General features: G+C 41.4%; 1 protein-coding gene across 1 annotated transcript in view; it reads right to left on the bottom strand.

Moving 5' to 3' along the window:
* nup214 (nucleoporin 214) overlaps positions 1-13529 on the bottom strand; it is a 70917-nt gene extending 57388 nt beyond the window's left edge. Inside the window, 10 exon segments of the mRNA XM_065017487.1 lie at positions 6417-6543; positions 6804-6870; positions 7074-7180; positions 7375-7478; positions 7604-7667; positions 7923-7993; positions 8099-8297; positions 8489-8643; positions 8767-8962; positions 13353-13529. Coding sequence (XP_064873559.1) covers positions 6417-6543; positions 6804-6870; positions 7074-7180; positions 7375-7478; positions 7604-7667; positions 7923-7993; positions 8099-8297; positions 8489-8643; positions 8767-8962; positions 13353-13394 — 1132 coding nt within the window. The 5' untranslated portion in view covers positions 13395-13529.
* Positions 13530-15763: the final 2234 nt, after the last annotated feature.

Here is a 15763-nt window from a genome sequence, read left to right as displayed (position 1 = left end):
AGAAGGGCCTTGGTCAGGGAAGTGACTAAGAACCTGATGGTCACTGACAAAGCTCCAAAGTTCCTCTGTGGGGATGGGAGAACTGTCCAGAAGGACAACCATCACTGCAGCATTGCACCAATCAGGCCTTTATGGTAGAGTGGCCAGACGGAAGCCACTCCTCAGTAAAAGGCACATGATAGCCTGCTTGGAGTTTGCCAAAAAGCACCTAAAGGACTCTGACCACGAGAAACAAGATTCTATTGAACTCTGACCTGAATGCCAAGCATCACATCTGGAAGAAACCTGGCACCATCCCTACAGTGAAGCATGGTGGTGACAGCATCACGCTGTGGGGATGTTTATCAGAGGCAGGGACTACCACCAAGACAACGCAGGAGTAACTTCGGGACAAGTCTCTGAATGTCCTTGAGTGGCACAGCCAGAGCCCAGACTTGAACCTGATCAAACATCTCTGGAGACCTGAAATTAGCTGTGCAGCGACACTCCCCATTCAACTTGACAGAGCTTGAGAGGTTCTGCAGAGAAGAATGGGAGAAACATCAAATACAGGTGTGCCAAGCATGTAGCGTCATACCCAAGAAGACTTGAGGCTGCAGTCCCTGCCAAAGGTGCATCAAAAAAGTACTGAGTAAAGGGTCTGAATACTTATGTAAATGTGATATATTTAGCCTCCCGGGTGGTGCAGTGGGTTGGATGCGGGTTGGATGCGCGTTGTGTTAAGCAGCAGCACGGCTTGGTTGGGTTGTGTATCGGAGGACGCATGACTTTCAACCTTAGTCTCTCCCGAGCCCATACGGGAGTTGTAGCGATGAGACAAGATAGTAGCTACTAAAACGATTGGATACCACGAAATTGGGGAGAAAACGGGGTGTAAATTTAAACATGTGATTTCTTTTTCACATTTGCAAACATTTCTAAAAATCTGCTTTTGCTTCATCATTATGGGGTATTATGTGTAGATTGAGGGAAAAACAGCAATTGAATCCATTTTAGGGTGTACACTTCAAATTTTCATACAAAAATGTGAAAAAAGTCAAGTGGTCTGAATACTTTCTGAATGCACTGTACATTGTGAGCTCTACAAGCGTGTCCACTCCTACAATCAGAACGGTAAACTACTGTAGTAGTATTAGTAGTAATAATAATAATAACACTGAGTATACCAAAGATTAGGAATTCATTCCTAATATTGAGTTGCAGCCCCCCTTTGCCCTCAGAACAGCCTCAATTGGTCGAGGTATGGAATATACAAGGTGTCGAAAGCGTTCCACAAGGATGTTGGCCCATATCGACTCCAATGCTTCCCACAATTGTATCAAGTTGGCTGGATGTCCTTTGGGTGGTGGAGCATTGTGGATACACACGGGTGGGTAACTGTTGAGCGTGAAAAACCCAGCAGCATTGTAGTTCTTGACACAAACCTGTGCGCCTGGCACCTACTATCATACCCCGTTCAAAAGGCACTTAAATATTTTGTCTTCCCCATTCACCATCTGAATGGCACATATACACAATCCATGTCTTAAGGCTTAAAAATCCTTCCTTATTCCCCTTCATCTACACTGATTGAAGAAAATTGAACAGGTTACATCAATAAGGGATCATAGCTTTCACCAGGATTCACTTGGTCAGTGTCATGGAAAGAGCAGGTGTCCTTAATGTTTTGTATACTCTTAATATTGAATGCATGAAGAGAAATTACCATAACCAAACAAACATTGTAGATTAGAAATTCTGGGAATTAACGGTAAATGTAGGCTACTACTGGTGATATGTCATGGGGAATTGATAGACACTAACCATCACAAGAGTACTCCACTATAACTTGTCCTGGAATGGTTGTAGGGCTGTCCCAGACTAAAATAAAGATCTTGGTCTGCCTAGAAGGTCAGCATCCTGGAGTCGCCTCTTCACTGTTGACGTTGAGACGGGTGTTTTGCAGGTACGATTTAATGAAGCTGCCAGTTGAGGACTTGTGAGGCGTCTGTTTCTCAAACTAGACACTAATGTACTTGTCCTCTTGCTCAGTTGTGCACCGGACCCTCCCACTCTTTCTATTCTGGTTATGGCCAGTTTGCGCTGTTCTGTGAAGGGAGTAGTACAGAGAGTTGTACAAGATCTTCAGTTTCTTGGCAATTTCTCACATGGAATAGCTTTCATTTCTCAGAACAAGAATAGACTAACAAGTTTCAGAAGAAAAGGTATTTCTTTCTGGCCATTTGGAGCTTGTAATCAAACCCACAAATGCTGATGCTCCAGATACTCAACTAGTCTAAAGGCAAGTTTTATTGCTTCTTTATATCAGGACAACAGTTTTCAGCTATGCTAACATAATTGCAAAATGATTATCTAATGATCAATTAGCCTTTTAAAATGATAAACTTGGATTAGCTAACACAACGTGCCATTGGAACACAGGAGTGATGGCTGCTAAAAATTGGCCTCAATGTCTATGTAGATATTCCCTTTTTTTTTTATCTGCCATTTCCAGCTACAATTGTCATTTACAACATTAACAAAGTCTACACCGTATTTCTTATCAATTTGATGTTATTTTAATGAACAAAAAATTTGCTTTTCTTTCAAAAACAAGGACATTTCTAAGTGACCCCAAACTTTTGAATGGTAGTGTACATGGACGACGATGATATAGGAACGGTAGTGTACATGGACGACGATGATATAGGAACGGTAGTGTACGTGGACGACGATGATATAGGAACGGTAGTGTACATGGACGACGATGATATAGGAACGGTAGTGTATATGGACGATGATATATGAACGGTAGTGTATATGGATGATGATATATGAACAGTAGTGTATATGGATGACAATGATATATAAACGGTAGTGTATATGGATGACGATGATATATAAACGGTAGTGTATATGGATGACGATGATATATAAACGGTAGTGTATATGGATGACGATGATATATGAACGGTAGTGTGTATGGATGACGATGATATATGAACGGTAGTGTATATGGATGACAATGATATGAACAGTAGTGTATATGGATGACGATGATATGAACAGTAGTGTGTATGGATGATGATATATGAACGGTAGTGTATATGGATGATGATATATGAACGGTAGTGTATATGGATGATGATATATGAACTGTAGTGTATATGGATGACGATGATATATGAACTGTAGTGTATATGGATGCCGATGATAAAGGACTTCCGGCGTGTTTTTTTACGTGTTATTTCTTACATTGGTACCCCAGGTAATCTTAGGTTTCATTACATACAATCGGGAGGAACTACTGAATATAAAAGTAACGTCAACTCACCATCATTACGACCATTAATGTGAATTTCCCGAAGCGGATCCTGTGTTCTGCCTTCCACCCAGGACAAAGGATCGGATCCCAGCCAGCGACCCAAAACAACGACGTCGTAAAAGAGGCAAAAACGAAGCGTTCTTCTGGTCAGGCTCCGGAGACGGGCACATCGCGCAGCACTCCCTAGCATACTACTCGCCAATGTCCAGTCTCTTGACAACAAGGTTGATGAAATCCGAGCAAGGGTAGCATTGCAGAGAGACTAACGTTCTTTAATTCACGGAAACATGGCTCACTCGAGAGACGCTATCGGAGTCGGTGCAGCCAGCTGGTTTCTTCACGCATCGCGCCGACAGAAACAACCATCTTTCTGGTAAGAAGAGGGGCGGGGTGGTATGCCTTATGATTAATGAGACGTGGTGTGATCATAACATCATACAGGAACTCAAGTCCTTCTGTTCACCTGACTTAGAAATCCTCACATTCAAATGTCGACCGCATTATCTACCAAGGGAATTCTCTTCGATTATAATGACAGCTGTATATATTCCCCCCCAAGCAGACACATCGATGGCCCTGAACAAACTTTATTTGACTCTATATAAACTGGAAACCACATATCCTGAGGCTGCATTCATTGTAGCTGGGGATTTTAACAAGGCTAATCTGAAAACAAGACGATGATGATATAGGAACGGTAATGAATGGTAGTGTATATGGATGATGATATGAAAGGTAGTGTACAGTGCCTTGCTTAAGTATTCGGCCCCCTTGAACTTTGCGACCTTTTGCCACATTTCAGGCTTCAAACAAAGATATAAAACTGTATTTTTTTGTGAAGAATCAACAACAAGTGGGACACAATCATGAAGTGGAACGACATTTATTGGATATTTCAAACTTTTTTAACAAATCAAGAACTGAAAAATTGGGCGTGCAAAATTATTCAGCCCCCTTAAGTTAATACTTTGTAGCGCCACCTTTTGCTGCGATTACAGCTGTAAAGTCGCTTGGGGTATGTCTCTATCAGTTTTGCACATCGAGAGACTGAAATGTTTTCCCATTCCTCCTTGCAAAACAGCTCAAGCTCAGTGAGGTTGGATGGAGAGCATTTGTGAACAGCAGTTTTCAGTTCTTTCCACAGATTCTCGATTGGATTCAGGTCTGGACTTTGACTTGGCCATTCTAACACCTGGATATGTTTATTTTTGAACCATTCCATTGTAGATTTTGCTTTATGTTTTGGATCATTGTCTTGTTGGAAGACAAATCTCCGTCCCAGTCTCAGGTCTTTTGCAGACTCCATCAGGTTTTCTCCCAGAATGGTCCTGTATTTGGCTCCATCCATCTTCCCATCAATTTTAACCATCTTCCCTGTCTCTGCTGAAGAAAAGCAGGCCCAAACCACATGCTGCCACCATGTTTGACAGTGGGGATGGTGTGTTCAGGGTGATGAGCTGTGTTGCTTTTACGCCAAACATAACGTTTTGCATTGTTGCCAAAAAGTTCAATTTTGGTTTCATCTGACCAGAGCACCTTCTTCCACATGTTTGATGTGTCTCCCAGGTGGCTTGTGGCAAACTTTAAACAACACTTTTTATGGATATCTTTAAGAAATGGCTTTCTTCTTGCCACTCTTCCATAAAGGCCAGATTTGTGCAATATACGACTGATTGTTGTCCTATGGACAGAGTCTCCCACCTCAGCTGTAGATCTCTGCAGTTCATCCAGAGTGATCATGGGCCTCTTGGCTGCATCTCTGATCAGTCTTCTCCTTGTATGAGCTGAAAGTTTAGAGGGACGGCCAGGTCTTGGTAGATTTGGAGTGGTCTGATACTCCTTCCATTTCAATATTATCGCTTGCACAGTGCTCCTTGGGATGTTTAAAGCTTGGGAAATCTTTGTATCCAAATCCGGCTTTAAACTTCTTCACAACAGTATCTCGGACCGGCCTGGTGTGTTCCTTGTTCTTCATGATGCTCTCTGCGCTTTTAACGGACCTCTGAGACTATCACAGTGCAGGTGCATTTACACGGAGACTTGATTACACACAGGTGGATTGTATTTATCATCATTAGTCATTTAGGTCAACATTGGATCATTCAGAGATCCTCACTGAACTTCTGGAGAGATTTTGCTGCACTGAAAGTAAAGGGGCTGAATAATTTTGCACGCCCAATTTTTCAGTTTTTGATTTGTTAAAAAAGTTTGAAATATCCAATAAATGTCATTCCACTTCATGATTGTGTCCCACTTGTTGATTCTTCACAAAAAATACAGTTTTATATCTTTATGTTTGAAGCCTGAAATGTGGCAAAAGGTCGCAAAGTTCAAGGGGGCCGAATACTTTCACAAGGCACTGTATATGGATGATGATATAAATCCAGGCACATTTCACGGTTAGGCGATTTTGATTCTAGACCTAATTAAGTTGGTGTTACCTCTCTCCTCACTTTTCTTAAACAATTAAGACAAGGGCTGTTTTCTCATCTCCTAACTCTGCTGTTGCCTCCGGCGCATTGTTCTCCACACCAATATGCTGGTTAAATGTGCTATTATGCACATTGCAACATGGTCTAGGAAAAGGTGCCAATTCAAGTGCACCGATGTGTTTCAGAACCGCAGACAGAGACCACTATCCCACGCGGGAGAAAGCACATCTGTTATAAAATAATATCATTTGTATTTGTGTTGCACCATTGTTCTTACATAGTATAACAATATACAATTTCAGTAGCACATGTCTTAGACTGATGGACTGGACAATGGATCAGTCCATTCAGACAGGTGTCTTGCTTCTTTTTTTTTGTGCTACTGCTCGAGTAAAGAAATCTTGGTCGACCATCAGCCTATCGACCAGTCGACGAAATGGGGTCAGCCCTACATTGTTGACAAACATATCAGCTGATTCCAAATGGTTCACCAGCTTCTTTCGCTTGACCCTTTCTGCCTACGCCACACTCTTAGATCTGAATGAACTGGTAACAATATGGTAAAGTCCTTTCATTCAGCGAGGGGAGAATTACAAATCCATCAAGGAGAAAGTGACCGGTTTGGAATGGGGTCAGAAGAATGTGGAAAGCTGGAAGGGGAGAGAGCAGCAACCACTCACTGATGTGGATCTCCTGCTGGCTGGTGTAGTCGATGGCCATGCCCAGGGGCAGCGTGTCGTCGTTATTCTGAGAGACAGGCAGCTCTCCCCTGCTGGCATCCTCCAGCAGCCACAGCTCCCAGTTGGTCTGAACAACACAAAAGCACATTGCACAGAGAGGTTACATGACAACAGACAGACACTCAGGGGCTCAATTGATCAATATCAGTTGGCCTTTGATTAGGGCTTTACTACTCCATAATCATTTATCAGAAGATGCTAAGGTGATGTCTTGTCCAATGGATGAGACTATGTTCTGCACAAAGATATCTGAAATCCACATCGACCTTGAACTGCTTTAGTTTCTAAGGCCCAGAGTGAGAATCAAGCCTGATTGACAAATATTACCTTATCTTCTTGCTTGGCGATGACACTGACTTCAATGGAGGCTGCTGATGCGGCAAGAACAACATCCCTGAAAGAAGAAAAAATAACAATGAGCATAAGTGATTCACCAACCTCACAGCTGTTCCTCGAACATTGAAGTTGAGAGCCAGAGGGAAATGGAACGGAGCTTATACCAACTGAGTTTGCATACAAAAGCCACTTTCTACAAAAAAGAAAATAAAAAATATCTGCAGACAGGCAGGGCAGAATACAGAGTGAGGAGCGTCTCACCAGTCCTCTATGTGGCTGAGGAAGTAGTGGTGCTGTCTCTCTGTGCAGGTGCCGTATACAGGGTCGTTGAAGTTCAGGTACCTCTCCTCCCTCTTCTCTGTCTTTGTCTGACATATCAAAATGTTAATTGTCAAAATGGTTTCAGTAATAATGAAAAAGGCAAACCCATAAATGATCATTTAGGAGAGAAAACATTTCAGTCACTGAGTATAATGACTCTATTAGTATTAGAACAATGAACAATTAGCACTGCAAAATGATCTCATCATCATTCAGATGCATGACATCTGGTACTACTCACAGGGAGGGAGATCACCACCAGTTCAGGAGGTGTTTCCGGACAGCCGTCGGCTGCTGCATATGCCACAGCAAACACAAACGTACTCAGCCACTGCACATCCAGCACTGACAGAGAAAGGACAACACAAAGAGAACATATAATTGAGGTTATCAGGCAGGAAAATAAAGGCACTGAAATGTTCAATTTCAGGTTTATTACTTCAGGTCAGCATGATCTGTGTCAAGTTTACCTTTGACAGGGTTGTCAGAGCTGTAGAAGCTTGGGCAGGGGATCACTTTCTTCTCCTGAAGCCCCTGTTCAGGAGAGCAGAGTTAGACCAGGGCATAATCAATATAAATTACAGGAACGGAGCAAATGGAATGGCATCAAACACCTGGAAACCACGCGTTTGATGTACTTAATACCATTCCACTATTTCAGCTCCAGTCATTAAGGTGCCACCAACCTCCTGTGGGCAAAATACATCATTCACTCCAGACTTCACAGGAATAATAAGTGTGTCTAACGTTGTTAATGTATTATACTGAGAGTTGTTGGTACAGACTTACTGGAGTATACTGACTGACTGTTGCATTCATTTTTCCTGCTGCTACTTGCTTTCCTTTGGGACTCCAGCATACTGTATTAAGGGAGAAGATGACAGAAATTGAAAACAAATTGTATAAAATTCCCATTACATGAAAAATGTATTCCTCAAAGTTATTACACACTATGTCACACTTACCACAGGTGATGCCCGCTGTGGCGGGTAGCTGGGCCTGCACTGTGATGCCGTCTGTGACCTCCAGCACCATCATGCTGCCGTCAGACAGACAGGTGGCCAGCATGGACACCTGCACCGGGTTCCATTTGAGGTCCTGCACAATAATGCCCAGGCCGGCTCTCAGTTGCAGAGTCGCAAATGGCAACTTCTGCGGTCGGGCCTGGAGAGAGGGGGCAACCATAGAAGTGAGGGTATTAGGTGTGTGGGAAAAATATGAAACTGAAGAAGTTGGGGTGACTAGTCTTGATGTGCTTTCAAACAATATCAAAGCATGGACTCTGAACTCTGTTTCACCATGACGAAACCGTACCACTCCATTAGCAGTGGGGGGTTGTTATAAGAGTTAATCACCTTGTTGATGAAGGTGCGGACGTCATAGAAGGCCAGTGACAGGCCTGATGCTTCTGACATGCCACTGACTGACAGGGTGAGCTCATCACTGCTGAGTCCCAGGTTGTGCACAGGCAACTCCACATGAACATCAGCTAAGGCTGCTATCCCCTCAACTGAGAAAGAGTAAGATTGAGAGAAAAAGGTAAAGTCAAGTTACATTGGCCAAGGCACGCCATAACTGTCATTGCTTAGGAAAACTGTACGAGACAGAATGACCAATGTACAGAAAATCTTACCTATTTCATTGGAGTTTCCATCAACTTTATCTGAAGCTAGGATGTCCCCCGTGAGGTACACCTTGATCTTTCTGTCTAGTCCGACAAATGTCAGTCCAAATTTGTTGGAGATGGCGAGCAGACTTGATCTATCCTTCGGCAGGTCATCAGGCGAATCAAAGACACGGGTTTTCTTCATTTGCCGGAACTGAAAATCCTGCATAAAATAATAGAATACTTCATGACTGTGATGGCACTGAATTTAGTCTCATGTAGGCTTGTCTAATCTTAACATTCTGTATACTCCCCTTGTTCTAAGGGTAAAAAAAATGACCCGCCTTCACGAATCCCCTAAAATAAAGCATTTAAACTTAATTTTAAACCCCAAATCTATTTAGAAACAATTCAAACTTTGTGAATATCTGGGTTTTCCCTCTTCACAATGCAGAAAGAATGTATTTAAAATCAGTGGACACCACTTGATTGTATTACAATACATCTGTCATAATTATTTTCTTTACTAAAGTAGAGGTTCATAATTATTATTGCTAAAGGTACTGCATAGGTGTAAACCTACATTTTTAACAAGAGATAGCATTAGTATGGCCTAAGAAAGTAGCAGAAATGTGCAGAAAGTAGTTTTGAATGCATTTTATTGAAGGGAAACCATAACAGTCTTGAACTTTTTTGGCAAAATAGTAATATATTCTTATATACTGTACAATGACGAATTCAACTACAAAATACTAGTCTCCTCCCATTTTTTAACCATTGCCCCCAAACAAAAAGTGCATAAACAACAATAAATAAGATAGATGCAAAACAGAAATGTGAAGAACATAAATCTATCAACTAATTAGCACATATAGGACAGTATGCAAGTGTTTGTGAATGGACTTTGCAGATGTATTTCTCACATGTGCAGCACATAGTATTTGTTTTACAGTCCTTCTTTGGGGGGCAGAATTGGCATCTCCTCCTCTTGCCCGCCCCAGCTGCAGCCTCAGGTAGATCAGGACAAGATTCAGCCCCCTGAAGAGCTTTCACAAGCGGTGCAGAGGCTGCTGTGGGGAGGAGATGCTCCCTTCAGTGAATGTGTGGGGTTACAAGTGCCTTTCCCAGCTGCTCCAGGAACACCTTCCTCTTGTTCCACTTATCAGGCATTCAGGTAGGGTTGATCTTGCTCCATATCATGAAGGCATTGTATGAGGACACATCAATTATGTTATGGAAGATGACCATGGGCCAGCGGGCAGTTATCCTGCTGCAGCTGTAAGTTCAATCACCTTGTCCATGTTATCCACACCTCCTTTGTTGTGGTTGTAGTCCAGGATGATGGCTGGCTTCCTGTCCTCACAATCACTGATCTCAGCCATGTTGTGCAGTGTGCTCAGGAGGACCACATTATTGTTCCTATTTGGGAGGTAAGAAACTAGAGTGGTGGTGGGGTGAAGGCAAACTTTGATGAGATGGCCTCTCTCCCCCTTGTTGAGAGGAGTGGTGGGTGGAGCTCAGGCTTGTTCTTTCTAACTGTGCCAACCATGGTGATCTTCCTCTTCAGGAGCTGCTGGCTGAGTTCATAAGAGTTGAAGAAATTGTCATGTGATATTGTGCCCCTTCAGTCCATCTGTCACATCAAGCACAGCCCGCATCCCCTGGTTCTTCTCCAGGCCTCCTCTGGTCGGCTTCTCTGTGTAGACTTGCATCTTCCAAGCGTAGATGGATTGTGCGTCACAGGCCACCCACATCTTGATGCGATACTTTGCTTGCTTGCTGGGCATATACTGCCGGAAAGGACAGTGACCTTTTGACAAAGAGATTACTATCAGTATTTAGTATCAGTGTCACAGAAAACAATCACATAAATCAATTATATTACTACAATACATAAACAAATTAACTGTGAAAATCAATTACATTACAGATATGAAAATAAAAATGTACCTCAATGGAATCAGTTACTCATCCGCTGTTACTTCAGGCCCAAGGTTGTAGAGGTATGGCAGACGCTCCACCCACTTCTCCCAGATCTCTCCTTTGGCCGCCAGTTTGTCTCTCACATGTCTTGCAGGTCTTGACTCACGATTATAAAATCGCAGCACTCTTGAGAAAGTGTGAAAGACTTTCAGTGGCATCGTGGCACAAAAATTCACCTTTCCACTCTCTGCATTCCAGAGACTACATGTAGCCTCACCTTGGGACCTATACACACCCACTAAGACTAGCAGCCCTATGTAGGCATGCAGGTCAATCTCATCCATCCTTTTCATCCTTATGCCATGTTGTGCTGCCATCCTGCCCTGGTTGTCATATGGTGACAAGGACCATGTTATTTTGTTTTTCTTTGACAGAAACGTCTCTCTTTCAGCTTGGGGAATTTCTTCATCTGAAGATGATGCATTGCACTCTGGGTTGTATTCTTCCCCATCTTCTTATTCAGATACCACCTGCACATCTAAATCATTGTTCTCTTGTTCCTCCTGGACATCTAAAAAAAATCTGATCTAAGACTTGTTGGGCACTGAATTGTGCACTTATTTCTTCAGCAAAGAGAGTACTGGGGGGACTGCCATCAGAAGCACCTTGATAGCCTCTGACTGCATTCCCCATTAGTAAACAATGCTTAAGTAAAAATACTTTCAAGTACTACTTAATATTTTTTGTTGTTGGTATCTGTACTTTACTTCACTACATTCCAAAGAAAATACTGTACCTTTTACTCCATACATTTTTACTGACACCTGAAAGTACTCGTTACATTTTGAATGCTTAGCAGGACAGGAAAATGGTCCAATACACGCACTTGTCAAGAGAAAATCCCTGGTCATCTACTGCCTCTGATCTGGAGGACTCACTAAACAAATGCTTCATTTGTAAATTATGTCTGAGTGCTGAAGTGTGCCCCTGGCTATCCGTAAATTTAAAAAATGGTGCCGGCCTCCCGGGTGGCGCAGTGGTCTAAGACACCGCATCGCTAGCTGTGCCACCAGAGATTCTGGGTTCGAGCCCAGGCTCTGTCGCAGCCGGCCTCAACCGGGAGGCCCATGGAGCAATACACATATGGTCCAGCGTCGCCCAGGTTAGGGAGGGTTTGGCCGGCAGGGATATCCTTGTCTCATCACGCACTCGTTACTCCTGTGGTGAGTCGGGCGCAGTGCACGCTGACCAGGTCGCCAGGTGTACAGTGTTTCCTCCGACACATTGGTGCGGCTGGCTTCCGGGTTGGATGTGCATTGTGTCAAGAAGCAGTGCTGCTAGGTTGTGTTTCGGAGGACGCATGGCTCTTGACCTTCGCCTCTCCCGAGTCCGTACGGGAGTTGCAGCGATGAGACAATACTGTAACTACTACCAATTGGATACCACAAAATTGGGGAGAAAAAAGGGGGGTAAAAAAAGAGACAATGGTGCCATCTGGTTTGCTTAATAAGGAATTTGAAATTATTTAAGTGATACTTAAGTACATTTTATCAATTACATTTACTTTTGATAGTTAAGTATATTTAAAACCAAATACTTTTAGACTTTTACTGGGTAATTTTCTATGAACATATCTTTACTTTTACTCAAGAATGACAATTGGGTACTTTTTTCACCACTGCAATATAGTGCAGGAAATGCAGAAATGCTGAAATTTGTTTTGGTTGAAGTTGAATTGAACAGTATAAAACAATCAGAATGGAGCAAGACTCAATGAAATCACTAAGAATGTATGTGTTGCCACCTTAGGATCACTCACTATCCATAAAGCAAATGTAAAACTTGTATTATTCAAAAACTAAAAATACCTTCATACCATCCTTTTAAAAAATATATATATGAATACCGTGATATAATATTTTGGCCATATTGCCCAGCCCTACCCTGGTGGTGTACAGCTTTCATGGAAATATGAACAAAGGCGATGTTTCACTTTTTCACTCTAGGAAAAGTTGAAAAATATCATTTCGGGGGTTTTCTCTGCTGTTAAACATAGTGGCGGTCTTCTTTTTTTTACCCATTAAACAACACAAGGGTTAATATCTGTAAAGCCCATTTTGACTATGTTAACAACAAGATATTGTTGACAGGACGAGGTGGATTTGGAAATAAATTACGTTGGGATAGCTAGCAGCTGAATGAATGCCTCCTAGAATAAATGCTACTAATAGCAAAAACAATATTATTTAGGTAGAGCACAATAGCATTCATAAATGGATGTAACTAACTAGTTAGCTTGTAGGTAGCTAATGATCTGACATAGCTAGTTACTGTTGAAGAAAGTCAGTGTTAGACACCCAAATGTATACAGCTAGCTAGCTAGCTATACACTGTTGTTAATCCATACAACGTTTAGTTGTTTGATGTTTATGACTTTGTTGTTAGCTAGTTGATTCTGGTTTAGCTAGCCATCTTTGACTAAAATATAGGATAACTACTAGCTAGTAACATTATGAGAATTGGGCAGTAAGAAACAGACAATAACGTAACGTTACTTCAGTTGGAAGGTTATCCCCAAATCGCTATCTAACTAACTAGCAGAAACACTAGCTGGTTGACAGGCTAACTAGCAAGCTAATGCTACAAGCTTGTTAACTTGCTAGCTACGTAGCTACAATAGTTTGCCTTACCTTCATTTCCCTTTCGGGAGGAGAGTCAGGGTCTTCACTCATTTTTAAATTAACAGCAGATATAATTATTTCAGCTACAACAGAACTTTACGAAATATACACGGGCTGGTTCTAGCCTTTCCTTTCCACATGAAACGAAATCATACCGCGCTCGAATTTGCGAAATACAATAAGGAAGTGACGCACAAAATTAATCTGCAAATCAGAATAATCCATCCCAGAGCGATTGGCTTGCTTGTTCAATTCAGACAAGAGTAATCGGCCTAAAACTCACATGTGACGTGACTTCAATGATTTCAAATTTGGAAGTATAAATCAATGATCCAACATTAAATGATCTCAAAAGGCCTTGGCAGTCAGATTACTGGGGAAAGGTGACTAGAAGAGCGGGACAGCATAACATTACTGTCGATCATAAACCCTATAGCCAATGGAAAAATGGCGGAATCGGATGATGAATTGGATTCTGAATACAATTGCTGTAGAATCAATGAGAATTTAAGTATTATCCAAAATAATGGAAAACAAAGCAAAGTAGTGTACAGTGATGAGAATGATCCTTCTGATCGAGTACTGTTTCTTAATGAGGAGCAGCTGAGCATAGTACCAATCTTAAATAAACCATTTGAGTTATTCAAACTGGTGGAGAGATTGCTGGGTAAAGTGAAGGCTGTAAGGATCACGAGATGTGGGCTTGTTTTGATTTTTTGTGCTTCTGCGGATCAGAGGGAACGTGCATTGTGTCTTAACCGATTTGACAAGTTTGAAGTGTCGTGTGTGTCAGGCCTCCTCAAGGGGGTTATATCTGACGTCTCGTGGGAAGTCAATTTTGAAGAGATGAAAAATATTCTGGAGTGATTGAAGCATGTCGGATGAATTGTGTGGTGAATGGTGAACAAGTGAAGTATCTATCTGTTTTTTTGTTTTTTGATATGGAGTCTCTCCCGAGTGGCGCAGTGATCTAAGTCATTGCATCTCAGTGCTAGAGGCGTCACTACAGACCCTGGTTTGATTCCAGGCTGTATCACAACCGGCTGTGATTGGGAGTCCCATAGGGTGCCGCACAATTGGCGTCGTCTGGGTTAGGGTTTGGCTGGGTTAGACTGTCATTGTAAATAAGAATTTGTTCTTGACTGACTTGCCTAGTTAAATATAGGTTATAAAAAATCTAAAATACTCAAGTACAGTTAGGGTATAATAACTACAGAGTCAGAGCATTTATCCCAAGACCAATGCAGTGTGATCATTGTAAAGCTTTTGGTCATGTATCAAGTGTTTGCAGAAGGGATAAGCCGAGATGTCCAAGTTGTGGAAAATATCATATTATGTGTTTTAAAAGTGATAAAAATGTGACATGTTGCAATTGTGGTGCGAACCATGAAGCCACGTCTTTCAAATGCCCCACAAGGGTGAAGGAGAATGTGTTTCCGGCACAATTTGTCCCCACATTTTGTGGAATAATTCAGACATACCATAACTGTAAGGAATACATCATTGTTCTACCCTAGCTGGCATGATAATAATATTAACTTTGTTCTTGATGTTTATCAACAACAGGGGTAATATTCTTTCATATAAACAATTTATAACATTGAATGGGTTTCCAATACCTTTCAGAGAGTTTATTTCTGTGATCAAAGCCATTCCTCGTGGTCTAACTACACGAATGAAAACTCATCTTAGCTTTGGTGATGATCACAGAGTTTATCCAGAACTCAGTTTGGAAGGCGTGGGCGTACTTGAGAAATCTTGTAGCAAATACATAAGACACATTTTGCATTCACAGAATCAATTTACGCCTGGAGGAAAACATTTCTGGAACATGCTTATTCCTGACATTGTCTGGAAAAAAAAGCTTTCTTGATCCCTTACAAATATTGTATACCAAACAAATTTAAGGATGTGCACTTTAAGATTCTACATAAGATATATCCTTGTAATTCTTTGTCCAAATTTGTTGATATTGATGATATCTGCATTTTCTGTGAAAATCTGACTCACTTGTTCTATGAAATCTGTGATAGATTTTTGGAAAAACCTTGCAGAATACTTATTTACCTTTCTGAACACTACCCATGTTTTTTTTATTGTTGTTGTCAAATACTTTATACATAAACAATGATTACAGAATTCCATACCAAATATTTTTTATTGAATTTAACAATTTTGTAAAGACGTATCCAGAGTGAATAACAAAAATAATAACATATTTTTCTGAGTGAATACAATTGCACTGGAATTATCATATTTAAAAAAAAAAGTTTTAATATATATTTATATATATGTATGTATTTATTATATTGTTTGATGTAGGGATGTAAGTTGTTGATCATTTTGTATAATGAATACAAAATAATCTGTAGTCCAAATCAGACAGGAGCTTCTGATGGAGCAAACCAACCTTGAGTCTG

This window comes from Oncorhynchus nerka, linkage group LG4, assembly GCF_034236695.1.
Source record: "Oncorhynchus nerka isolate Pitt River linkage group LG4, Oner_Uvic_2.0, whole genome shotgun sequence".
Lineage (NCBI taxonomy): Eukaryota > Metazoa > Chordata > Actinopteri > Salmoniformes > Salmonidae > Oncorhynchus > Oncorhynchus nerka.
This window is presented reverse-complemented; position numbering and strand designations above follow the sequence as displayed.